At 53.7% G+C, this 25,927-nt stretch overlaps 1 protein-coding gene across 14 annotated transcripts in view; it reads left to right on the forward strand.

Moving 5' to 3' along the window:
* The window catches only part of PTPRE (protein tyrosine phosphatase receptor type E), a 180,553-nt gene that overhangs the window by 124,517 nt on the left and 30,109 nt on the right, over window positions 1-25,927 (forward strand). For 11 of the 14 annotated variants that reach the window (XM_043925325.1, XM_043925327.1, XM_043925328.1 and 8 more), the window contains 5 exons: window positions 9,412-9,539; window positions 14,860-14,959; window positions 15,249-15,322; window positions 17,010-17,146; window positions 22,632-22,722. In XM_043925325.1, the coding sequence (XP_043781260.1) occupies window positions 9,419-9,539; window positions 14,860-14,959; window positions 15,249-15,322; window positions 17,010-17,146; window positions 22,632-22,722 (523 nt within the window). In that variant the 5' untranslated portion in view covers window positions 9,412-9,418. Of the gene's footprint in view, window positions 1-9,411; window positions 9,540-14,859; window positions 14,960-15,064; window positions 15,149-15,248; window positions 15,323-17,009; window positions 17,147-22,631; window positions 22,723-25,927 lie in introns of those variants that run through there. The other 3 variants (XM_043925332.1, XM_043925333.1, XM_043925334.1) reach the window with 1 other exon arrangement.

A 25,927-nucleotide genomic window follows, 5' to 3' on the forward strand; every position in this document is an offset into this window, starting at 1 on the left:
CCAGGCACGTCAGAGCCACTCTGCCTGGTAATTATTCCATTAGTTCATTTCCGCCGCCGAAACACGAGCTCTGAAGGAGGCAGGGTGGTGCTCGATTCCTCTGGTTGTCTCTCCAGACTTTGGCGAACAGTCAACTAGGTGGATATCACTGAAAGAGGAAAGAATGAATGAACCAAGAGTCAAACCAACGGAGAGCTGCAGGTCTAGGGAGCTCACTCAGGCAGCCAGTGAACTCAGGTCTGGGAAATCAAACATGTGTGTGTAAAGCTGGCCGCTGAGGTCCAGTCCACCCCCTCTCATCTTTGGGCGTCTCCACGGCCCGCCCCAGGGAGGTGGATGCAGTGTGGTCCAAGGTTCACCCAGCGGGGATCACCCGGCCCTTGAAGTTGGCTACCTTCTTCTCTGTCATCCATACTCCTGAGCGGAGACCAATGGGCCTCCTTCTCCTTAGTGGGAGATGCTGGGAGGACTGTGTGGTCGCTGCCATTTGTCACTGTCGTTTTGCTGAGTACTTTTGCAGGGCACTTCTGTATTAGCATATTCAGTTAGTGGCTTTTTTAGGAACTCTGTGCCCAAGGATGATGGATAGAAGATGCAGGAAGCGCTGAACTTTTCACTTAGATCAAATAGCTCTTCTTCTTCGTTAATTTCACTCATTTTCAGCTGCAAGTTTCACCGTGATAGGTGAATAGGTGTTAGGTGTTAATGCTCTCATAGAAGACGAACTTCACAAACCATCAGATGAGGCCAGTTGGAGATCAGAGTCATTTTCAAACAGAAAGTCAGTCAATTTTAATGGCGGTTCTGCTGTTTCTCCATTTCATGGAATCCAGCCACAACTTGAAAATTCACTCCATCAAAGGTAAGCACTTGACATAATGGGTGATGCTACTGCAAAAGGGGTAAAAGAGTTCAACATCTATCATACAGTTATTATCTTTGTGGGATCATATCAATGTTGATGAATCTTAGTGTTTGTGGTAAATGTATCGCCCAGGGAATTAATTGCAGTGTACAAAAACTTATAATTGTGTCCAAACCAACTGTCCCATCAATTAAAATAGAAGCTGTAGTTGTTAGACTTTATAAATGCTGATAGCTGCAAGAGTGATTGAAGCTGATGTTGAATTTTTTTAAATACTTCGGCTTGTAACATGAATTTTCTCTTCTCTACTCATCATCAGATTTCATTCAACGAATGATTTGTTAATCAACCTACATATCCAAAGATGGTAAACTTGTCCCCTAAACAAGGCCATCTTGGTTTTATTCTCTTCTAAATGCCTTGGAAACAGAAGTAGTTTATTAGAATTTAATATAAGTCGTCAACAAATAGAGCACCAAAAAACACAACCACAAAGCAAAACCAAAAGCTCTCAGCTTTTGAAACTTTTGTGAATTGCAGTTATTGAAAACCTAGGTTATGAATAGGAAAACATTAAAATCTATTCCTACAAAAGCAAGGAAGGAAGAAAACACTTTAGTGATGACAGCCCACAAGATGCTAATTTGAAAAAAATTACAACTTTATGAAGAAGTGTACACATTAAGGATATTAAAAAATATATTCACAGTGAAACATATTAAGAACAGACAGAGCTAAGAAACTGATTAGAGCTGGTGAATATGTGCTGATAATAAACGTTTATATTCTCATTTTATTTTCACATAGTCAATATAAAAAGGTTGTTTTTTGTCCAAAAAATATGGCTGTAATGTGTGAGAAGTGTGAAAGTGAATGGGTCAGTCACTCAGTCGTGTCCAACTCTTTGCGCCCCCATGGACTTCAGCTCACCAGGCTCCTCTGTCCATTGAATTTTCCAGGCAATAATACTGGAATGGGTAGCCATTCCCTTCTCCAGGGGATCTTCCTGACCCAGGGATTGAACCCAGGTCTCCTGTACTGAAGGCAGATTCTTTACCGTCTGAACCTGTGTTTAGATATGTTAATTTTGTTTTCTAGAATTTTTCAAAATTAAAAAAAAAAGTTTCAAACATAGCTATTAATAGATTTCCATTTTAATACCATTTAATACCACCAAAATGCTCATCAACAATTAAATATTTTAGAAACCATGTTGCTGTTTTCAGTTGCTCAGTCATGACTGAGCAACTCTTTGTGACCCCGTGGGCCACAGCACGCCAGGCCTCCCTGTTCTTCACCATCTCCTGGAGCTTGCTCAAACTCATGTCCATTGAGTCAGTGATGCCAGTCAACCATCTCATACTCTGTCATCCGATTCTCCTCCTGCCTTCACTCTTTCCCAGCATCAGGGTCCTTTCTAATAAGTCAGCTCTGCACTTCAGGTGGCCAAAGTATTGGAGCTTCAACTTCAGCATCAGTCCTTCCAATGAATATTCAGGATTGATTTCCTTTAGGATGGACTGGTTGGATCTCCTTGCAGTCCAAGGGACTCTCAAGAGTCTTCTCCAACACCTCAGCTCAAAAGCCTCAATTCTTCGGCACTCAGCTTTTTTCACAGTCCAACTCTCACATACATACACGACTACTGGAAAAACCATAGCTTTGACTAGATGGACCTTTGCTGGCAAAGTAATGTCTCTGCTTTTTAATATGCTATCTAGATTGGTCATAACTTTCCTTCCAAGGAGTAAGCGTCTTTTAATTTCATGGCTGCAATCACCATCTGCAGTGATTTTGGAGCCCAAAAAAATAAAGTTTGACACTGTTTCCACTGTTTCCCCATCTATTTGCCATGAAGTAATGGAACTGGATGCCATGATCTTTGTTTTTTGAATGTTGAGTTTTAAGCCGGCTTTTTCATTCTTCTCTTTCACCTTCATCAAGGGGCTCTTTAATTCCTTTTTGCTTTCTACCATAAGAGTGGTGTCATCTGCATATCTGAGGTTGTTGATATTTCTCCCTGCAATCTTGATTCCAGCTTGTGCTTCTTCCAGCCCAGCGTTTCTCATGATGTACTCTGCATATAAGTTAAATAAGCAGGGTGACAATATACAGCCTTGAGGTACTCCTTTTCCTATTTGGAACCAGTCTGTTGGTCCATGTCCAGTTCTAACTCTTGCTTTTTTACCTGCATACTGGTTTCTCAGGAGGCAGGTCAGGTGGTCTGGTATTCCCATCTCTTTAAGAATTTTCCAGTTTGTTGTGATCCACACAGTCAAAGGCTTTGGCATAGTCAATAAAGCAGAAGTATATCTTTTTTTTTTTTTTTTAATTTTCTTGCTTTTTCGATGATCCTATGGATGTTGGCAATTGGATCTCTGGTTTCTCTGCCTTTTCTAAATCCAGCTTGAACATCTGGAAGTTCTTGGTTCATGTACTATTGAAACCTGGCTTGGAGAATTTTGAGCATTACTTTGCTAGCGTGTGAGATGAGTGCAATTGAGTGGTAGTTTGAGCATTCTTTGGCCTTGCCCTTCTTTGGGTTGAAATGAGAACTGGCCTCTTCCAGTCCTCTGGCCACTGCTGAGTTCTCCAGATTTGCATAGAAAGCACAGAGGTGTCATTGTTTTAGCCCCTCCTTCACTCTCCAAAGAGTCCTGGTTTAGATGAGAAATTACAGGACATCTATCCTGAGGGCTGTGAGTGCAGTGGCTTTAAATCCTCCTCTGCTCCTTTCTGAAGGAACCCCGTCTGTTTTTACACTTGAGAACAATAGAACCTGGTGCTTTAACCATGTGTGAGGGGCTGGAGCAGAAGAAAGAAAACACTACCCTCTTGGGACTGCGTGGGGCAGTCTAATTCCCTGACGGGCAGTCCGTCAGGACACCCAGGGCCAGCTGGGAAAGACACTTACTTCCAGGCCGCTCTGGGCAGGAGGGATCAGCCAGCCAGCCTCTCCTCAAAGACACCAGCTCATCAAGGACTCCAGCCCTAAATGCCCTGGTCTCCCACCAGCTCCCCTCCCCATTCCTAAGTTGAACACCCCAACCTCACCTCTGTCCCTCCCCTATGCCCCCAGAAAGAACTCAAGCCCCGCTCCCTTCCAGCCAAGCCCCAGATCCCGCTCCAGTTGGCAGTCTCCACTGGAGTGGCCCACAGCCCCTTGTAAACCAACTTGTCACTCCCCGCAGGACAGCCGGACACTCTCCGTGGGGTTTCGGTGAGCATTGGTGGGGTGCTTTATCTCAGAACCTCCGCTGGCCCATCACACGTCACGGGAGCGCAGGAGTTGGTAGCCCGTGTTCCTGTTTCATGCTCCAAGCTAAAGTGACCTCTATCCTCAGCCCGGGGCCCCCACTCCCTGTCTCAGCTAATGGACGAAGTCCCCTCCCATCCACCTCCTGGTCCCTCTGAGGCCCACTCCTCACACATCGCCTGATTGCTGCCCACCTGGATTCCACCACACATCCCGCCTCCCCTCCCTTCCCACGTCCTGGTTTAGTCCAGACCTACTCAGTCTATCGCCTAGACCGGCACATCTCTAGTCGTAATGTACGTGCCGTGCTAACTCACTTACAGTCGTGTCCGACTCTCTGTGACCCCATGGGCTGTAGCCCGCCAGGCTCCTCTGTCCATGAGGATTCTCCAGGCAAGAATGCTGGAGTGGGTTGCCATTTCCTTCTCCAGGGGACCTGCCCAACCCAGGGATTGAACCCAAGTCTCTTGGGTCTCCTGCATTGGCAGGCAGGGTCTTTACACCAGCGCCACCTGGCGTAGAAACCACCTAGGGATCTTCCGAAGGGCGAGAGGTCTTGCATTCCTAACAAGGCCCACCCTGGAGGCTTCCCCCCCACACCCCCACAGCCCCAGCCTCATCTTGGGTGGCTCATGAAGGCTTCCGGTGCTCAGTCACTCTGGAAACCTTCCTGGCAGCTCCTTGCTCAGAGTCAAGTTTCTCAGTTCAGTCTGTGTGAGCCCCATCACTCTGCGTATATTTGGATTTCAAACACCTAGAATCTGGAGTTAGGCCCCGGGAACTGGCATCTTTGTTCAATGCCCCCAGTGGTTCTATTAATATAGGTTTGGGGTGGGGGGCTGTTTTGTTTTGGCTGCACCACACGGCTTGGGTGGGGGGGGGGCTGTTAGTTCCCCAACCAGGGATTGAACCTGGGCCCCGACAGTGATAGTGCGGAGTCCTAATCACTGGACCGCCAGGGATCCCTAATAATGCAGGTTGTTGATGGAAAACAAGACTCTGACACCAGGCGGCCCCTTTAACCTGGCACTTGAGGGCCTTCTTGATGCATCCCCATCTTTCTACCTTTGCTCTCTGCTTCCTTCCCGTCCTGGAGCTCCAGCAGACCAAGCCGTCCCCTCTCTGGACAGCAGGTCAGCCTCCGCCTCCCCCAAGCCTCTGTCCCGCCCCGCTGTGTCCTGGTCGGACCGCTCTGCACTCGGCCTCTGCCACCTCCCAGGTGCAGCCCTGCCCTCACCTTCCTTCCTTGGGGCTGCAGCCACACGTCCGGAGCTGGGGGTGGGGTCTGGGAGGGGGGCCCTGTTTCCTGCTCACGCTTCCCTGGAGCAGCTCTAGGGCAGGGGCGGGACTGTATTCATCTCCCCGTTTCCAGGACCAGCATCTACCTGCCCCATTTCCCACAGAGGACTATTAAAAAGGCATCAGATGGAGTTAAAAGGGGCAATTTTAATCCACTGTATAGCTGGCTGACTTTTGATGGGTGTAAAAAAAAAGTCTGTTTTGTTGGAAATAAACCGTTTCGAAGATCTCAGTTCCATGGAGCAGTGTGCCTCACGCGCCTCAGTACTTAACATTTGGTGGGCACACAAGTACGGATTAAATGCAAATGGTTAAGATTCAGTGCGGGTTTGATTACTGTTTGAAGCATTGTTTTTGCACGGATTCGTGTTTATCGGGTAGCTTGTGTAAACCATTTGAGGTGAATGGCCGGGGACTGGCAAGTTGTCATTGGCCACACAGTGTAAGTGCTACGGTTTCCGGACTCTAGGTGGTGGGGTCGATTTGAACTCTGGAAGGACTGATGTTGAGGCTGAAACTCCAATCCTTTGGCCACCTGATGCAAAGAACTGACTCACTGGAAAAGACCCTGATGCTGGGAAAGATTGAAGGCGGGAGGAGAAGGGGACGACAGAGGATGGGATGGTTGGATGGCATCACCAACACGATGGACATGAGTCTGAGTGAACTCCGGGAGTTGGTGATGGACAGGGAAGGGTCGCAGAGTCAGACACGACTGAGCGACTGGACTGAACTGAACAGAACTGAATGTTTAGTGCCCTCTGCTGGTCATACTGGGCAAATCACCTGCTGCTCCGGGAGACACCTCAGACCTCATGGTGTCTGATACTTGATAAGCTGGTCTTTCCCAGTCTCCCCTTAGACCGTTGAACATTTGAAAGAGAGGGTGGGATGTTTCAAAAGAACAGCATGTATGCTATCTATGGTGAAACAGATCACCAGCCCAGGTGGGATGCATGAGACAAGTGCTCGGGCCTGGTACACTGGGAAGACCCAGAGGAATCGGGTGGAGAGGGAGGTGGGAGGGGGGATCGGGATGGGGAATAAGTGTAAATCTATGGCTGATTCATATCAATGTATGACAAAACCCACTGAAATGTTGTGAAGTAATTAGCCTCCAACTAATAAAAAAATTAAAAAAAAAAAAAAAGAATTTAAAAAAAAAAAAAAAAAAGAAAGAGAGGGTTTTTTAATTGACCTATTGGTGAGAAAAATGTTCCACTCTGGAGTTCTGCCTCTCTGTGTTGTATTAAACCGATTAATACTTTCTAATTAATTAGTTGACTCAAATATTTTTTAGTGATCTCATTTCTTTTCTTTTCATTTCTTTATTGAAGTATCATTAATTTAAAATATTGTCAGTTTCAAGTGCACAGCCCTTGTTTCAGTTTTATATATATTCTTATATATATAAGACTCAGTTTCAGCTCAGTTCAGTTCAGTCGCTCAGTCGTGTCCGACGCTTTGCGACCCCATGGACTGCAGCACGCCAGGCCTCCCTGTCCATCACCAACTCCCGGAGCTTGCTCAAACTCATGTCCATCCAGTCGGTGATGCCATCCAACCATCTCATCCTCCATCGTCCCCTTCTCCACCCGCCTTCAATCTTTCCCGGCATCAGGGTCTTTTTTTCAGATTCTTGTCCACTACAGTTTGTTACTAGATATTGAATATAGTTCCTTGTGCTCTGTAGTCAGCCCCTGTTGTTTACTGTTTTATGTATAATAGTGTGTATGTTACTCCCAAGCGGCTAATTCATCTCCTTCCTCCCTTGCTCCCCTTTGGTCGCCGTAGGTTTGCTTTCTATGTCTGTGAGTCTTTCTGTTTTGTAAATAAGTTCATTTGCATCATTTTTTTAGATTCCACTTAAGTGATGTCATATGATACTTGTCTCTCTCTGACTTACTTCACTTAGTATAATAACCTCTAGGCCCATCCATGTTGCTGTAAATGGCCTTATTTCATTGTAAAAGGAATGAGTACCATTCCATTCTATATCTGTACCACATCTTCTTTATCCATATGTTAAGAGCATCATGACAGTACTCAGTAACAATTTATTTAATACACCGTACCCACAGCTGCCTGTTGGGGGTCAAGAGCTTTTGTCTCCAATGGTTCTGGGTTCCATTTGGGGCTCTTGCATTTCCTCTGAACAGACTTTGGGCCGGTTCCCCCGTGGAGCCTCAGTTTCTCAGTCCTGGAGGAATTATTGTGAGGGCGGTGCCCATAGAAAAGGTCTAGCACACAGTAGGTGCTCACAGAATGACAGCTGTTTTGTGTGTATGGCTCGCCTTCTAAATCTGAAATATATTTTGGAAACAGAAGAGAGGGAGGAACTGGAAGTGTTGATTGGGACGATGGTAGTTGCTCGGGGTAATTGCCGTAGATGCGCTCAGAATGGTCCCATCCTAATAGTGGTGATTGCTGGGAGATGACTGGGGCTGTTTTGAGCTCACTCAGAAGCTTCGTCTAATTATGAGGAGCCAGTGTTTCTTGGCTTTGGTCCATTCATATTTCTCAGAGAGGCTTCTTGCAGGAAAGCGCTGCCTGTGGGCCCGGGCGCCCAGGCTGACCATGGATGGGTTTATGGATGAAACGGAGGGGGTGTCCAGGAGAAAGGACACGCCTGCCCTGGCAGCATCAGACCCCGCTCAGCACGTGCCGCTGCCCGCCTTCACCTGCAGGGAGCAGGCGGGGCTTAGGAGGGCTTTCTCCACCACTCAGAGGTCACGTCAGGACTCCCGAGGGTCTGTGGTGTCTTGGCAAACCGGAGCGCCAAGTGGGGGGACCAGGCGACATCCTGCAGGTCTCGTGGGCTGAAGAGCCTTTTTCTCTGTTGAGCCATGTCGCGGTCCAAGCTTGGACCGCATCCATGCATCCATCCATCCACCCAGCAGATACTTTCCTCTGGCCCAAGTGGCTCTGCCAGACGAGCTGACCATCCCCTCCCCCAGGCGGGGTCTTCCCTCTGCTTCCCCTGAGAACTCAGGCCCAAGCAGAGCCAGACACAAGACCACCAGCCCGGAGTCGAGAAGCTTAGATGAGATGAGGCATGAATACCGCAGGCCAAGTGCTCGGCCGAGAAGTGCAGCGACAGGACGCCAGAACCTCATCCCCGTGTAGTCACCGTTCACACCTCACCAGTGAGGGGACAGAGCTGGGCTTTACGACAGTTAGTGAGGCTCTGGAGTGGGGACCGGTGGATGTCCAGGGGCTGGAAGTATTCGGGAACCTTTTCCTATGACTCAGGTGGGAGGCAGTCCGGGCCAGCACCAGGGAATAAGGGCCAGGGTGTGTGTGGCTGTGGTTGTGACCGCGGGGGACAGCAGAGGTGGACCCTGCGCAGGTGGTCGGAGCCCCACGCCCCCTCCCCCGGTCCTGTGACCACGGGCTGGTCAACCCGCTCCTTGCTGAGCCCGCGATCCTTCCCGGGGCAGTGATGCCGCTGAGAGGCGCCACAGGAACGCTTCGCTGCGTCCCGGCGGGCCACGAGCTGCTCCTACATGTTCAGCAAGTTCCCGGCGGCGGCAGTCCAGAAGCCAGGGTGAGCGCCTCTTTGAAGGGCTGTGAAGCTGCCGCTCAGAATCCCAGATCGCGTGTTGTTCTCGAAGTCTATTCTCCCCAGGCACGTCCAAGTTCTTGTTTGCCTCCTGTCTCCCCCTTAAAACAGACAAACAAAAGAGGAAATTACCCTGAACAGCAGGAGCGTCTATAACCTGAGGGTAGTTATGGAGTTCCTAACCCGACTTGTTCTAAGTTGAAATTAATCCCCAAGTGCAGGTGGAAATCGTGCTGGTACACAGACCTCTCCTGCTAGACAGACCTCTCCCAAAGCACCCCCAGCGCCACCCTGATCCCCGGCCCACCCTGGTTCTTTTTTTTTCCCCCTGGATCCCTCTGTGTCTTCCTTGAGTCTCCCGCCTTGTGGAGGCTGGCCAGCCCCAGGCGGGCGGTGGCGAGTCCTCTGAGCCCCGCCTGCCTCTTCTAGGGTCGCCATGGAGCCCTTCTGTCCATTCCTGCTGGTCGGTGTTAGCCTGCCCCTCGCCAAGGCTCTCAAGGGCAACGAGACCACCACCACCACCGCCGCGCAGAGCAACTGGACCTCCACGACCGCAGGTAAGACCCCGCTGCCGCCCGCCCCATGGCCCCCTGCCCCTCCTCCCGATGAGCTCACGGGGTGATGGGCAGAGAAGCGGCTTCCTCGCCTGCTTCTGATGCTGCGAGTCTGTAAATCAGGCTGGCTAGGAACAGGCGCCCAGGAGGTGACCGGAGCAAAGCTGGGTACTCAGAAAGCAGCAGGCATAACCCCGGGCTGAGAGTTGGATCAGCTCTGGTGAGGGCAGGAGAAAGACTCCACTGTGCGGGACCCAATTCAGACCAATCCTGAACAAACACTGATGAGTCCATAACAGGTATTTAAATGCTGGCATGACGGTTGATGAGATTCACTAAGAAAATAATATTTTGGATGATGAGATATTGGTATAGAGTAGTTAGGTTTATTTAAAAGAAAATAAGAGACAAAGGTCTGGATAGTCAAAGCCATAGTTTTTCCAGTGATCATGTACTGATGTGAGAGTTGGACCATAAAGAAAGCTGAGTGCCAAAGAATTGATGCTTTCGAACTGTAGTGCTGGAGAAGACTCTTGAGAGTCCCTTGGACAGCAAGGAAATCAAACCAGTCAATCCTAGAGGAAATCAGTCCTGAAGAGTCATTGGAAGGACTGATAATGAAGCTCCGATCCTTTGGCCACCTACAAAAAGCCAACTCATTGGAAAAGACCCTGATGCTGGGAAAGACAGAAGGCAGGAGAAAGATGGGGGTGACAGAGGATGAGATGGTTGGATGGCATCACCGATTCAATAGACGTGAATCTGAGCAAACTCCAGGAGATGATGCAGGACAGGGAAGCCTGGGGTGCTGCAGATCATAGAGTCGCAAAGAGTCAAATACGACATAGCAATTGAGCAACAAGGCGTCTGCGCATTTTAGAGATGCATAGTTGAGTATGCAGAGGAAAGCAAAGGGTGGCTAGGGTGACCTGGAAAAGAGTGAGTGGCCAGGCAGGAGGTCGGCGGGGCTGCGGACCCACAGGGTTGATCCAAGAAAGTCTGGGGGCAGATACACGGGGGGTTCTCACTCTAGTCTCTCGCTGATTTCATATGTCGGAAGTTAGAAAGGAGGAAAGGAAAAAGAAGTGGACACATGTGACAAGAGAAACATGCTAGGTGCCCAGACAGGGAGGGAAGACCACACAGCATATGGTTCCATGTGAGCGAAATGCCCGGCACAGGCCGGTCACTGTGGGAAGCCGTGTGTGAGTGGTTGACTGGGGGGCGGGAGCGGGGGCTGGAGGGGACGGGGATTGACCACAGATGGGCTGGGGGATCTCAGCGGGTTGGTGAAGGTCTAAAGCTGGATGGTGGTGATGGCTGCACCACTGTGAATTTACTAAAACACATTGAATTGCGTGCTCAGAATGGGTGTGTTTTATAGCTGGTAAATTTCACCTCCATAAAACAAAGTAAATGCCACGCAAAGTTAAAAGAAGAGGAGGGAAGGAGAGAAGAGGAGAAGCGAGAACGAGCACTGCCGAATCGCCCGCCTGTGTTCACACCTAGCTCTGCCGCTCAGCGGCTGAGTGGCCTCGGCCTTGAGTGAGTCACCGCACTGCCTTGTGCCTCAGGGTCCCCATTCGCAAGATGTAACAACAGTACCCACTTCTGCCAGTGCTGCGAGGATTAGGAGAGACAACCGTGCCAGGGTACAGAGGACTCCCCGGTGTTGGCTGTTTGTAGCAGAAGAGTATGTTGTAGGCGGCCTGTTCCCTGGCCAGACTCTCACCGCCCAGAGAGCTGGCTGTCCAGCATCTTTTGGCACCTCCTTCTTGGTCGTGTGCCTGACACAGAGGGAGGTCCCACTGGCTGAGTTCTGAGCCCCCGAGGAGCTGATGGGGACTTCCTGGGCACCCCACACCTCCCAGGTAGACTTGTAGGCCTGTCTGTGTCTGCTGGCTCCTACCCGTGGCAGGGTCAGCAGGAGCCTGTAACCAGCAGGGCCTGGACCCCTCCCCCTGCCCCTGGGGCTGTTGTCAGTCCCACCCTGCTGCTCCAGCCCTACCCCTCCTTCCCCCGAGACTCCCAGACGTAACACTCCAAGATTTCTGTGATAGGGCGTCACTTGGAATATGGGTCAGGGTTCTTCAGGAAAATGGAGTCCACAAGATGTGTGCCTATATCTATATCTATACTTATTACAAGGAACTGGCCCACTTGATTGTGGAGGCTGCTAAGTCCAAATCTGCAGAGCCAGTGTCCTAGTTTCAGTCCAGAGACTGGCAGGCCGCTCTAGAAGCAGAAGGCGTGATGCCCCAGTTGGAAGGCAGTCAGGCAGGAAGAATTCCCTCTTACTCATGGGGAGGCTCCGGCTTTTTGTTCAGTTCAGACCTTCAACTGATCGGATGTGGCCCACCCACCATGAGGAGGGCAGTCTGCTTTTCTCAGAATAACTCAGACGTTGACTCTCATCCAAACAGCATCCCTCTAGAAACACCCAGATTACTCAGATATATTGACCAATTATCTGAGCACTTTGTGGCCAGTCAAGTTGACCCATGAAATTAAGCATCACAACTTGGTCATGGCGAGCCTTCAGGAAAACAAAAATGATCAACTTCCCTCCAGGAAGAGGTACACCAAGGTGATTACAGTTGGTACCATTCAGCCTGGGGTCAAGAGTTCAAGCCCCATCCAGCCTTCACATGATTTCCTGGCTTTGAACAAACATCCTACAAAAGCCCCTGAGAGCAGGGAGAATTGAGGTTCCCTGCTAACCTAAGTCCCCAGCCAGGAGAGCAGTTCCAGGTGCCTGACCATCTTTGGCAACTAGCAGCACCATCTTCATATTCAAACCCCAGAGAAATCCAAAACCACAGAAAAGAAAGACCAGAAATGCCAGCAAATAGAAACTGCATTCATCACGCTGCCTTGTTCCAAGCTGGCCCCCTGGGTACCGGGTCACTGGCAAGCACTGCAGCCTGGGACCCTCGGGACAGTGCTTTCCTGGGCCAGGCAGAGAGGAGCTGGCCTCTGCTCGCCCAGGGCTCAGCACCTGCAGGATCATGTAGCCAAACATTCAACCCGGCAGAGCATACTTTGCGCAAAAGTCGAGAAGAAATGTTGCAGTTGTGTTGATGTACCTGCAGGAGGCACCAGGGGACCATCAGGGTGACTGGCTCCCCAGTCCTAGGTTCACCTAAAAATAAAATGATTGATAATTCAGCTCTTTAGGGCTGAGGCTTCCCAGGTGGCGCTAGTGGTAAAGATCCCGCCTGCCAATTCAGGAGATGTAAGAGATGCAGGTTCGATCCCTGGGGAAGATCCCCTGGAGGAGGGCATGGCAACCCACTCCAGTATCCTTGCCTGGAGAATCCCATGCACAGAGGAGCCTGGCGGGCTCCAGTCCATAGGGTTGCACAGAGTCGGACACGACTGAAGTGACTTAGCGGGCACACACAGGTCTGAGGCAGAACCGAGGGGCTTCCCCACCCACCGCTGCCCACCCCTGCTTCGCAGGGCCGTCCATCCCAGGGGGTGGTCTGCACAAGTTTAAGCGTGCAGATGCACTGCTAAGGCCAGAACTCCCAGGACAGCCCCCGACTTTTTATTTCCAGGACCAGGTTCCATGCACGCCAGTGCACACATGTGAACACCTCTCAGGTATGTGGGTGTGTTTGTTTGCACGAACATCTGTCCACACCTAACTTGGAGCGCTGGCTGCATAGAGTTGGAGGAGATTTGGGGGGAAAGGCTGCTCTGAGTAGACCACCAGCCTACTTACCTCTGGGAAAGCCCCCCTCTGCCCTCCCCGCTCGGACCCTCAGCCCCATCCACTCTGAGCTACCTCAGTGTGAAATGAAAACAGAAAGTGACTCAAATTTCCTCTTAGTCACCACACCGACTTCCCATGCAGAGCCCATTGGTGGCCCTGGGACCCAACCCAGCCCGCGGGGGCCCAGGTTGGCTTTCAAAATTGTATTTTGGTTGAATTGCTCACTGATATTTAAAAATCCGATCATTTTTACATAAAAATAGAGATTGCTCCTTTTGGTGAATTGGAGAATTAAGCTCTCGAGCTGCCCCTTTCCTTGGTCCCAGTAGGCTGGGGTTGAGACGTGGCCAGTCCAGCAGGACAGACACGCACACCCCCAGCTCCCCGAGACCCTCCCCAAGCCCACTGGTCTCTAGGGGTCCCCACCTGACCTCCGCCTTCCAGAAGACAGGCAGCTGCGACATCTGACAAAAAGCCAGAGCAGGGAAACCCGTCTGCCACTGTGATCGGTCGCTTCTGTCCACGTGCACAACCCCTCTCTAGGGGCTTGGGCCATTCAGCCCCGGTCCTTGTGGGCGTGCCCTGGAATGTGAGGTGCTCCTTGGGGAGTGAGGGCATTTTGGTGAGGAGGGGGCATCCTGAGGAGGCAGGAGCTGAGTGACCGTAGGGGGAGGAGGTGGGGTCTGAGGGTGGCAGCCAGGCCACCAGAGCCCGCTGGAATTCGGGCTTGGAGGGCAGGTCGCAGGCAGCTGCGTTGTGTCCAGGGATGGGGGGACCTGCTGGTGGAGGAAAGGGGCGAAGGGGGAGCAAGGGTGAGTCTGGGCGGGCGGGATCAGAGACGGGATCAGAAGCTCGCAGCTCTGAGAGGCCGGCTCACCACATGGCAACAGGTCTCTGTCCAGCCAAGGGCCAGGCTGCTGGCCTGTGCCCTGAGTTCGTGTGGAGGCCTGGGGGGCTCCCCACCCGTCCTGGGACAGAGCAGGGGTTGGTGTCTGCACCCCCACTCTCCTCCATCTCCTGTTATGGGGAGGGTCAGGTGCCCAGGACCTGGGGAAACAGGCTACACGGGGGATCTGGGCCCTCCCTGCCCTGCAGCAGGGGGCTTTGGGCCAGTCAGGTAACCGGATCCCCGGATCGGGTTCTTCTTGGCGACACCGCTGTGCATCTAACTGGAGGTGCCTGGGTGGGCACCGGGGACCAGGGCGGTGGCAAACCTGTAAAGTGGGGAGCCGGCGTCCAAGATGAGGGGCTCCGGGAGGAGAGAGTTTGCAAGCTGTGTAAAGCGGGGCGCTGGTGTCCAGGGTGAAGGACTGTTGAAGGAGAGGGTTTACAAACTGTTAAGTAGGGTTCTGGTCTCAGGGAAGAGGGGTCCATAGGGAGAGATTGCTTCGCAAATGTGAAGCGGGGCGCTGGTGTCCAGGAAGAAGGGCTGATGGGATGGAGGCTAATCGGTGGCCTGTGAAGCGAGGTCTGGCATCAGAGAAGAGGGGCTGGTCAGGTCGGGGCCGCTCTGCCCACTGTGAGCCTGGTGCTGGGGGTGCCCCCTGTCCAGACCCCCACTCCCCTCGCGTGGGAGTCCTGACAGGGGGCCCGCTTCACCCCCAGGCCCTCCAGCCCCCGGCGCGCCGCAGCCCCTGCTGGCCTGGCTGCTGCTGCCCCTGCTAGTCTTCCTGCTCTTTCTGCTGCTCGCCGCCTACTTCTTCAGGTAGGAGTGTCCGGGCCGCTGACTCGCCCCGACCTGCTGGGGAGGAAATGATGCGGAGAGGGAGGCCGTGACTGGGGGCGGGCGGGTGGGGCCGGGTGGCTGAGGGCAGGGCGGCGGGCAGGGACCCGGGACCCGGGCGGGCAGTGGCTCAGCCATGAGCAGCAGAAACAGCTTCTCCCGGCTCACCTGGTGGGTATCCCCTGCTGGGTATCCCCTGGCGGGTCACCCCAGGGACCTGGGCTCTGGGCAGGCTCCCTGGGCTGACCCCCTAATGGTCTGTGTCTCTAAGGTTCCGGAAGCAGAGGAAGGCGGTGGTCAGCGCCAACGACAAGAAGATGCCCAACGGGATCCTCGAGGAGCAAGGTAAGGGGGCACCCGGATGGGGCTGGGCGGAGGCGTGCCTTCCTCGCAGCCTAACGTTTCAACGAGAAGCCCCTCCAGCCTTGCGACTCCCATCTGGCGTTACCTGGCATCATGCTGTCTTTTATAATCAGCGCCTCCCCCTTTCAGAGCGTTCGTCATTTTCTCTCCAGTGTAAAACAGACCTTTGAGGCATTTCAGTTTGTGGCTTTGGAGGGAGACGGTGTTTCACATCCTGTTGTTTTTACAGGATTTTGAAACATCTAACATTTATCAGGGAGTCTTAGACCAGCCTTCGATAGACAGGCGGGCTCATCACCAACCTTCTCAGAAGGGTCCCCCTCACCCCCGAATCCGCACTGTTTTTCAGATCAGATGAAAGAAGGGACTTGCACCCTGTAAAGCGGGGTGCTGGATGGAGCAATGTGGAGGCTCAGAGAGGGCCAGGGCCATTCCCTCCCATTCTGTTTTTAGGTTCAAAATTCAGCTACTAACTTGTACATGCCGCTTTACAAAGGCGCATTGGTTTTCTTCCCACGCGTTGAGATGTCCGAGAGAGGTACGTGAGGCAGAAGCCTTTAAAACTACCAGTTCACACCAGTGACTACAACTTCCTCAGTCAGCTTGCTGCCGACTTGTTCCGTGGTTTGGGGGAGCAGGGGTGCTGTCAGACTTCACCTGAATTGCACAACTGACCCAAGACACTGCAGAGAGTCATCAGCAGTGAGGGACCTCAGCCAGACCCAGGGGGGCAGTTTTGCGGGGCCGGGGGAACCCGCGACCCCGCTTAGATGATGGCACGTGGCCTCCAGCCCCTCCTTCCTGCCTCCTGCTCCTGCCCCGCCCATCCCAACAGCCCGGATGGGGCGAGGAGGGTGAGGCTGGCGAGGCCGCCTGGCTCATCCTGGAGTGTCTGTCTCCGGGAGGGGTGAGCCCTGGGGCGTCGGAACAGCTCTGCAGGTGGGGACGGGCCCTGCAGCCTGTGACAGCAGAGCGATGTGGCCTCGCGGAGGACAGCGGCTCGTTCCCCAGGACGGGAAGCACATGCCCCCGGGAGTCGCTGTCTGTCTCCTCTGAGTTTGTGGAAGCAGCTTGTCCGGGGGCCCCCTTGCAGTCTGGCCCTTCTCGTTTCGATGCCTCTAGCCCCTCCCCCTCAAAAACCCAAGGGTGCTGTCTCTTATTTCTCCTGGAGCTGATGGGGTTTGAGTAACTGCTGCGAAGGTTACTGTCGTTACCTTTGTTAACCAGGACTATCTGTTACAAAGACAAGGCTAAGGGGGTCTCCTAACTGGACAAGGTCCCAATGTGTTACCAGTTTGTGCCCAGAAACCTGTTGTTACTCAACTCTGTTCCAAGCCTGGAGTGTGAAGGTGCCTAAGTCCTTCGTAGAAGGAGCAGGGGACAGACGGAAGGACAGGTGGGTGGGTGGGCACGTGAGCTGGGAGGATGAGGCATCTCTGGTTGGCAAGAGCAGGTAACACCAGCCAGAGGGGTCTGTCCAGCCGTCACGAAGAGTGATGAGGGTATATTGTTGGAGACGGAGTTTGCCTTCCGCTGATCATGGTCTGAGAGGAACATCCCCCTCCAGCTGCGTCATTCCTCCAGGAGGCTGTCCGTCCCTCTGGTCAGTAGGTCACCCGCCCATCTGGGAGCATGGCTCAACGGCCCCGTGTTTCTGTTGACCCTGCAGAGCAGCAGAGGGTGATGCTTCTCAGCAGGTCCCCGTCGGGGCCGAAGAAGTTCTTCCCCATCCCCGTGGCGCACCTGGAGGACGAGATCCGCGCCCGCTCGGCGGACGACTGCAAGCGGTTTCGGGAGGAGTTCAATGTGAGTCTGGGCCCTCTGTCTCGTCGTGTGGAAGGGCGCTGGGATGTGGGGTGTTGTGTTACATGATAAATTACCCCAAAGGCACAGAATGCTCACATCTGCCATGACGCAGCCCCCAAAACGGGGTTCCGAGGAAACCCGGTTTCTGCTGCAGTGCCCTCCACTGACCCTCATACCCCTTGATAAGATGAGATGGTTGAGGGGGAGCTGCAGAGCCTCCTTCCAAGTCACACACCCTGAGCGCTGAGTTCTGAATCAAGTAAGAAGGTAGCACCATTACCCCAATGATGTGCATGACCAGAGCGAGCAGACCGTGGGATAATTTGATGCTGAGAGCAAAGGAGCCCTCGGACCACCCTGCACAACCTCAGTTAGACGGTCGAGGGGGCGGCCGTGAGGGGACGTCTCTCTGCCTCCACAGCCCTTTGATTCTGCCCGAGTCAGGGTGTTGGTCCTGCTCCCGCTGTTTCGGGTGAACTTGACAATGGCAAAGCTAACTAAGACGAATTTTAACCAACTGGTCCAGCCTGCTGATAGCAAACAGATCCTCCTATAACTCTCAACAAAAATACAAGTGTACTATAATGACACATCCCCTTGAGTTACTAATATTTAAGGCCCCATGAATTGTGAAGCTGCTAGATAGATAGACAGGTGGACAGATAGGTAGAGAGGTAGAGAGAGAGATAGGTAGGTAGGTGGATAGACAGTTAGGCGGATATGTAGATAGACATATAGATAACAACAGAGGGATGGATGGACAGATGGACCGATAGATGCTTGGATGCACAAGCAGACAGACACTGGGAAAGGTTGTCTCGGATTTGGCTGCTCAGTGTTCATCCCTGATCGTGTTTTGAGTCTCCGTTTATGCATCTTCCTCATTTCATAAATGTCCATGTGCTGGTGTCGAGCTGAAAGAGGGCGGCTTTCCAGCAGGAGGGCCACCTGGCCCTGACCCTGACTGCGCCACCCTTCCCCAACACGTCAGTTCGTCTCCTGGAAGCCAGTTTCCTTCATCTTGAACGAGCCGGGTGGGAAGATGCCTTCACGACCTCCCAGGTCAAATGTGAGGCTTGGACTTTGTGAAAAGCAAAGATGGTACAATTGTGGTCTCTGAAGGCAGGGTGACTCCGGCTGCAGACAAGTGACTTTTTACCCAGAAGCAGCCCTGGAAGGAACAGCAGGCTGATGGCACATTTAGACCGTATTTTTGACTTATTTTTTGACACAAGTCCTCTTTTGCCTTTAGCATGCTTCCTTTTAATTGTTTCCAAATGTGTCCCTTTTGGGGGAAATTAGGTCACAGTGAAAGACAGCTCCAGGCAGTATTGTTTTGCAGCCTCTCAGCCTGACAGCAGAAGTTAATTCTCCAGTTTTCAAAATGACTATCCAAGTTGGCGGCTGCAGGACCGCTTCCCCACCTTCTTTCTTGTCCCGTTTCCTCTGGTATTTGTGCTTCTCCACGTGGAGGCTGGTGACTGGCCTTGCTGAGGGAGGGCTGAGTCAGAACTCACCCGCTGAGCCACAGATCTCAGAAGTTAGGGCTGGAGAAGAGGGTCAGGCAGGTAAGGCACTTGCCCCAGAGGCAGTGTGTTAGCGGACACCAAAATACCTCATCATCTCGATAAATGCTATTTTCATATAGCTTTTAAAAATAGATCCGAGCCATCCATGTTGAACAAAATAGCAATTAACAATTGTAAATAAAGACAGGGTCCCTCTGGTGTCTCTTGTGACCCAGGCTCCATCGGGGCTTATGACCCCACTGTTAACTGATCCTGCCTTTATTGAAAAGTTTGACATTTTGGTCATCATGGATTTGTGTGTGTGTGTGTGTGTGTGTTGATTTAGGGGTTTTTTAGATGTTGAAATCAAATGTGATTTTTCTTAACCCCTGGACGTTTTAGAATACGCCTTTCCGTTTTGCAATCAAAGCAAGCTCCTTGCTCTGCTCACCCCGCCGCTGCCACTAAGCGGCCTTCCCGGCCATCCCCTGCCCACTGCCTCCGCTCAGGGAAGGGCCAAGAGCGAGGGTCAAGAGGTCGGAGTCCAGCGAGGACGTGAGTCTGGTCCTGGCTCCGGGGGACCCTGAGCAACTGCCCGCCCCCCTCTAGACCCCAGTCTGCTCCTCTCAAGTGAGTGGGCAGCCCTGCTAAGAGCAGCGTGACCACCATGACCAGCCCACACGTGGCTCCGGAGGTGCCCACGCCTGCTGTGGGCCCACGCTTCCCTTTTTGTTCCTTTTCTCGCCCTCTGTCCTGAGCTCCCCGCCCAGAATCTGTGCAGGGAGACGGATGGGTCCCAGAGTAGTCCATCCAGAGGAGTTTGGACTCCTGTGTCTTGGCCAAGCAAAGCTGACATGAATTTGCAATTAACAAGGACCTATTGCTGGGAGCCATTTGGTGGGGTGATGGAGGCGCTGAGGCCGGTTGCCCACGTGCCTGCCCCAGGTCTGCTCCCGCCAGCCTGGAGGGCTTGGGCAACGTGCTGTGCCTCTGCCTCGGTCTCCTCGTCTGTGAAACGAGGCCCTCCCAGCCCCCGCAGGAATGTCTCAGCCCGTGAAAGAGCTAAGGCGTGTGTCCTGTGTCTGCAGGAGCAGAGGCTGAGCGCCATCCTGCTCAGGACGACTTCTGTGATGGTCCAGTCGGCCGTCCGCTCGCCGTGGTAGAATGCTGAGCTCACAAAGGCTGTTCCAGGCCCGTGGTTGAGTCCTGCAGGTGTCCCTCTCCAGACAGCTCCTCCCAGGAGCCTCTGTCCCTCCCCTGAGGGTTATCCCAAGCCCAGTGCCTGGAACTGACCTAAGCCTAAGTGCTGCAGGAAGGCCCGGGGAGGGCCCGGCACAGTGCGCTCCAGGGCGAGGGAAAGGAAGGTGTGTCTCTGTGTGCGACACGCACATTCCTTGAGATGAAGGAAAGGAAAGGGAAGTTACTGGCTCAGGCGTGTCTGACTCTCTGGGACCCCGTGGACTGTAGCCCGGCAGGTCCTCCGTCCGTGGGATTCTCCAGGCCAGAATACTGGAGTGGGTTGCCATTCCCTTCTCCAGGAGACCTTCCCGACCCAAGGATCAAACCCGGGTCTCCTGCATTGCAGGCGGATTCTTCTACCAACTGAGCTACTATGAAACCTCACCTCAAACAAACCCACAACCCTTTTCAACCAACGTACATAACAGGACAATCGACCACAAGTTATTTATCCGTCAGGGGCCACGGGCCTGGCACTCTCTCTGGGCACAACGGCAGTGGCCCAGGAATGACAGAGCCCCCCCGCCCCCCCAGGAACCTCCGTTATTTGTCCTGAGCCATCAGAGCTCAGAGATGCGATTCCCCAGGTGGCTGACAGCAGGAGAAATGCTGGCCTGCTCTTTCCGTGTGCTTGGAAACAGGGTACGGGGCCCAGGGCGCTTTGCCTCTGGTGCCCGTGTGGCCCCCTGTGCTGCCCGCCCATGGAGTCAGAACATCACCCCGTGTCCCAGCTCTGTGCTTGGGTCATGCCTGGGGGTGTCAGAGCCAGTTCATCCTCACCACTTGGACGTCGCCAAGCCAGTTCTTCAGCCCCGCCCTGCACTCCCCTCACCTTCCGAGGAAAAGGGAGGCTTCTTTTTTTTTTTTTTTTTCAAATTAATTGTAATAGAGCATTCTTAGAGCAGATTTAGGTTTACAGAAAAATTGTGCAGAAAGTACCAAGTTCCCATACATTCATTCTTTCCTTGCACAGTTTCCCCAATGATTGACATCTTGCCCGAGTGTGTTACATTTGTCGCAACTGATGAATCAATATCGACTCATGATCACAGATAAAGATCAAATCAGGGTTCCAGAGCTGCACATTCTATGGGTTTTAACTAACCCATCACATCATGAGCCGCCCCCCCCCACCCCCCGCCACCCTGCCAAGATGGTCTCATGCCTCTTTTCTTTTCAGGGCTGGGGTCAAAAATAGCTTTGAGGTGAAAAAGAGAAGGCTCTAGAACGTGGTCACACATTTCGTGTTGAGGTTTGGTCAGGAAGCTCAGTGTTAAGAGCTTTGACGCGGAGCCAAGAGCTCTCCGCGGCCATGGAGGTCCTGGCCTGGCGGAGACCTTGCCCACCGGCCTTGCCCAGGCGCCCACTGGGCTGGCCTCCACACCGACCTGCGCAGAGCCTCTGCCTGCGGCCACTGGGCGTAGAGCAGGGAGACGGCACGGGCTGGCAGGGGCTGAGTCTGTGATGGAGAAACCCTGCGCCCTGGGAGAAGGGGGCCCTGACTCAGGACTTTGACCCTAGGCTGGGCCCCAGTCTCCTGGGCATGGACCACCGGACCCCGGAAGCCCCTGCTTGTCCCCACACTTCAGGGAAGATAGTGTCCTTCTCATGGTCCAGGTGCCAGCTCCAAGACCCCCCGACCCCCCACTGCCTGCTGCTTGCCAGCCAGGTGACTCTGGGCAGTTCCGCAACCACCCTGGGCTTCTGTTTCCTCATCTGCAGAACAGGAGGGGTGGCCCTCGTATCACCTGACGCTGGGTGAGTGGTAAAGGCGGGTGACTCAGCCCTTCCCCAGTGCCCGGCCCATCAAAAATACTCGAAAGATCTTAACACTACTTACTCGAGTCCCAGCGGCCCCTGGTTCACCCGACGGTCAGGTTGGATGATGAAGGAGGTTCAGAAGGCTCTTTCCCATGTGCTCTTGGAGGAGCACCGCCGCCCCCCAACCCCGAGCGTGGACCCTCCCCAGCAGCCAGCAACTGTGGGAGGAGGTTTGGCTCCAACAAGAGCCACGGGACTCTGAGTGGTGGAAAGAACTAGAAGTCAGGATGCCAGGCTCATCCCTGCTATGCTGCCCATCAGCTGTAGGGCCCTAGCTGAGCCCCCAATCCGATTTCCCCTCAAGACAAAAGGGGGGTTAGGGCAGAGCGTGCAGGCCCCCTGGGATGTGGGTAACTGTGATGCTGACGGCGGGGGGAGGGGGGGCCCAGGTCTGCGTTTTCAAGGAGCCCACAGTGGTGTCTGTCCCACTGGTCCACGCCACATCTTTAGGGGAGGACGGTCCTTCACCATCACCCCACTCGTCCTTCAGCCCCAGTGTCTGTGTCCTCAGCCCTGGATCAGAGCTCTGCCACGGCCACCTCCTACCTCCCTGAGCTGGGCCTGCTCTGGACCAGGGCTTCTGGGTCCCGGGGGTTTGTTGGCCATGCAGGGCCCAGTGGCGGCCTGGATGCAGCTCAGGGTCCAGCTACGGGTCATCACTTTGTCCGCATCCCCGTCAGCCCCACTGGACAGGAGTCCTCAGGGAAGGTGGGCCTGTGTCCCCATCACGGCCCCGCCCAGGGCCGGCCCAGTGCCCGAGGCAGAGGCTGCTCTGGGCAGGGGCAGAGGGACGGGCAACGCGCGGGAGGTAGTTTGCTCAGAGACCCGTTTTCTTGATTCCCGCACTTGGTAGGGAGGCTGCATAGATGAGGGGCTGAATTCCTCACGTTTAGTGCTGACTCTACATTTTCTTCTAGTCTCTGCCGTCTGGACACGTGCAAGGAACTTTTGAACTGGCCAATAAAGAAGAAAACAGAGAAAAAAACCGATACCCCAACATCCTTCCCAGTAAGATTTTACTTTTTTTTTTTTTAACATGATCGTTGGCGTTCTGATGACACTCAGCCTTGCTTTACAGCCCCTGGTGATTCTGCCTGTCCAGGCAGCAGACGCCCAGGTACTCAGAGGCCAGGGCCCGGGTCAGGACACCTGCTCAGCCTTCGCACGTGGGAGTCTAGGTGTTTGTCTCCCACCTGGGGCTCTGAGAGCCTGAGTCGTTCATGGTTGGCTGCCAAGCCTGTGTTCACTATTGAGACCTGGGCTGCCTGCGGGGGAGGGGATGGGGGCGGGAGGATGCCACCTGCCCCGGCTGGCGGGGCTCCTGCTGTGGACCCAGCCTTGAGCCCTGGTCTCGGGCAGCCAGGGTCCCGAGCATCTCCCCATCTTGGGCACGGTGCCCTGGGCCACCAGGGTCAAGGCTCCTGTACAAGGACAGAAGTGACAAGAGCTCAGAGAGCTGTTGGGCTTTGGGAGCTCTGTGGGAAGACTTGGAAGCATCCCAGTCTTTACCACCACAGCTGATGGGGGTTGCGGGTCTGGGGTGTGGTCTCCAGGGGTTGGCGGGGCCAGAGAGTGGACACACCTGTCCAGGGGCGTTGCTGGATGGGCTGGGCCTTGGGGGGCCTCGGTGCCCAGACAGAACCCCAGAGTTCCGAGCTGCCTCTGTAGAGGCTGGCCTGGCCGGGTGGGGGGGGCGGTGTTGTGGCGTCATTTCCCCAGCCTGGAGCCAGCTGTCCGCTTCCCCATCGGGCTAGCAGAAGGGCGGCCTCTGAAGACCCCAGTGAGTTCACACTGGAGGCCCAACAAAGGGGGGACCTCCCTTCTCGGGCAGAGCCTCTGTGGGGTGGAGCAAGCCGGTCTGTGCTGGCCCTCGGTGGGGTGGCTCTTAGCTGAATTTTTAGGATCAGAATCGAGTCCATCTGCCCTGTGGGTAAGAGAAGCTGTGGTCCACCTGATCTATATGGTCTCTGGATTTTCAGTACCTGATAGAAGCAATTCATTCCCATTTTGGATGCATAGGATTTATTTGTGGTTTTGGTTTGGGTTTGTGTGTGTGTGTGTGTGTGTGTGTGTGTGTGAGTCCACCATGAGCTTGGGTCAACTAAAACCAGAGACATTAACCAAGTCGTCTTCTATCCCATGCATATTTGTAGAGGAAGCCAAGGGGGCAGCAGGGAGATGGCAGGTCACGCAGCCAAGCGGAGAGACTGGCTGAGACCAGGGTCAGGTTCTAGACTCAGGGCAAAGGTCACGCTGAGAGGACTTGCTGTTGAATTGGGTGAGGCTTATCAGAGGCGAGTTCCGTAGCTTAAACAGCTCAAGGGAAAGAAATGCCATGCAGGAGGTTGTGGATCTTTGGCATAATTTGCGCTGAATGAAAATTAGGGTATTTGGAAGTTAGCGTCTGTTCTCAGTTGAATTAACTAATTTAGTTTGCACGTTGACTGCATGACGTATGTGTGGAGGACCTGCTCACTGCCAAGCCCTTTCCGAGGTTCCTGGCCTATGTTTCTCTCCTAATCACTGAACCCTTTACTTTCTAAAGGGAACATTTGCGTGGCTGATCAAGAGTGCTTTCAGCCTGAGCTCCATGGAGCGGAGTTAGCAGCCAGGTGTGGGAATTACCTCTGGTGGCCCGGGGTGGGGCAAACCCTGCCCCCCGAGGGTCGCCAGCGGGGCCCAGCAGGGCCTGCTTCGTGCCCGTCATGTCTAAGCCGCATCCTCTGGCTTGTATTATGGAAGGGAGCTGGCATTCTCTGCAAGTGTGAAAGTGTGGGTCCTGCCCCAGCCCCTCCTGACCCAGGAGTGCCAGGCCAGAGGAAACTGAGGTGCTGGCAGTCACCACGGGCCTGGGGACCCTGTCCGATGTAAGCATTGATGCAAGGACACATTTATGGAACCATGTCCTAGAAGCACTGGGGTGTGCCCTGGAGGAGGCTAGGTGGGGGCATCTGGCTTTGGCATCAGTGAGACCCAGAAGCCAATCTGGTTTACCTGGGTGGTTGACCAGAGGTGCCCTGGGGCAGTTGGATCACAGGAGGATTGTGCAGGGGGCTCCCAGGCCTGCTCCCCCAACCCCAAGCCTGGGAGACCCTACTCGTACTCGGGGTGGGGTCGGGTCAACAGGCAGACAGACGGGCAGGGGCCCAAGTCCCTCAGGCCCGTATACCTTCCCTTTCCTGCCCCCTTCCCCACGCAGAGAAAGAAAGGGAAAATGCAGTCCCTCAGGCGTGTCCACCTCCCTGGACTGCACCCGCCAGGATCCTGTGTCCCTGGGATTTTTCTCAGGCAAGAATACTGCAGTGGGTTGCCATTGCCTTCTCCAGGGGGTCTTCTGAACTGAGCGGTCCAGCCCCCCTCTCCTGAGTCTCCTGCACTGGCAGGTGGATTCTTCACCACGGGCACCGCCTGGGAAGCCCTGTAAGTGCATCCTCTTTACAAGATGCCCCTGGGGCAGGAGCCAGTCCTGGTGTGAACCCTGGGAGCTCTGAGGACAGAGGTCAGGGCGCCTGGGTGTCGAGGGGCTGTGTGTGGGAAGGGCCCCATGGCCGGTGGCGAGCGAACGTCTTCCTCTTTTCTGGAAAAAGACGCCAACCAGGGATAATTTTAGGAAATGATGTTTTGAGAGAGAAGTGTGACTTTTTAGAATGAAAAGACAGGAAGCTCTTAGAACTGCAAGAGCTAAATCTAACCAGAAGGCTATTTTTAACCCCTGCTTTCTATAGCTGTCCTCAGAAGGGTAAATTGTTCCAAATCATGTTTAACTAGCTTGATACGTGTTCCACCGGTGCTATTTCTGCCTCAGGGCCGAGGGTCTCAGGGCCCAGCCTTTGCGGACTGTGACTTTGGGGTCTGACACCCTGACTGCCTTCTGCGGGCCGTGACTGCCCCAGACCTGCACTGACCTGTCCTCCGCTAGGAGCAGGATATGGTGTCCAGACAGCAGGTGTCCAAGCCCATCCACTTGTGGTCAAGCCAGCAGCCCTCCGTGTACGGGGGAGACATCCGGTCTGTGACCCGGGATTTTGCCCCAGACCCACAACACACACACACACACACACCCCTTCCTCGATTAGTTTCAGTCCTCTGGCCACTCGGAGGGGATAAAGCAGGGATCAGGACACAGAACTATCCAGTAATTAATGCAGCAAATGCGTACAGAGTACCCTCCGTGTACCGCCCGGCACAGAAAAACAACCCGGAAGCAGCTTGA

This window comes from Cervus elaphus, chromosome 15, assembly GCF_910594005.1.
Source record: "Cervus elaphus chromosome 15, mCerEla1.1, whole genome shotgun sequence".
Taxonomy (NCBI): domain Eukaryota; kingdom Metazoa; phylum Chordata; class Mammalia; order Artiodactyla; family Cervidae; genus Cervus; species Cervus elaphus.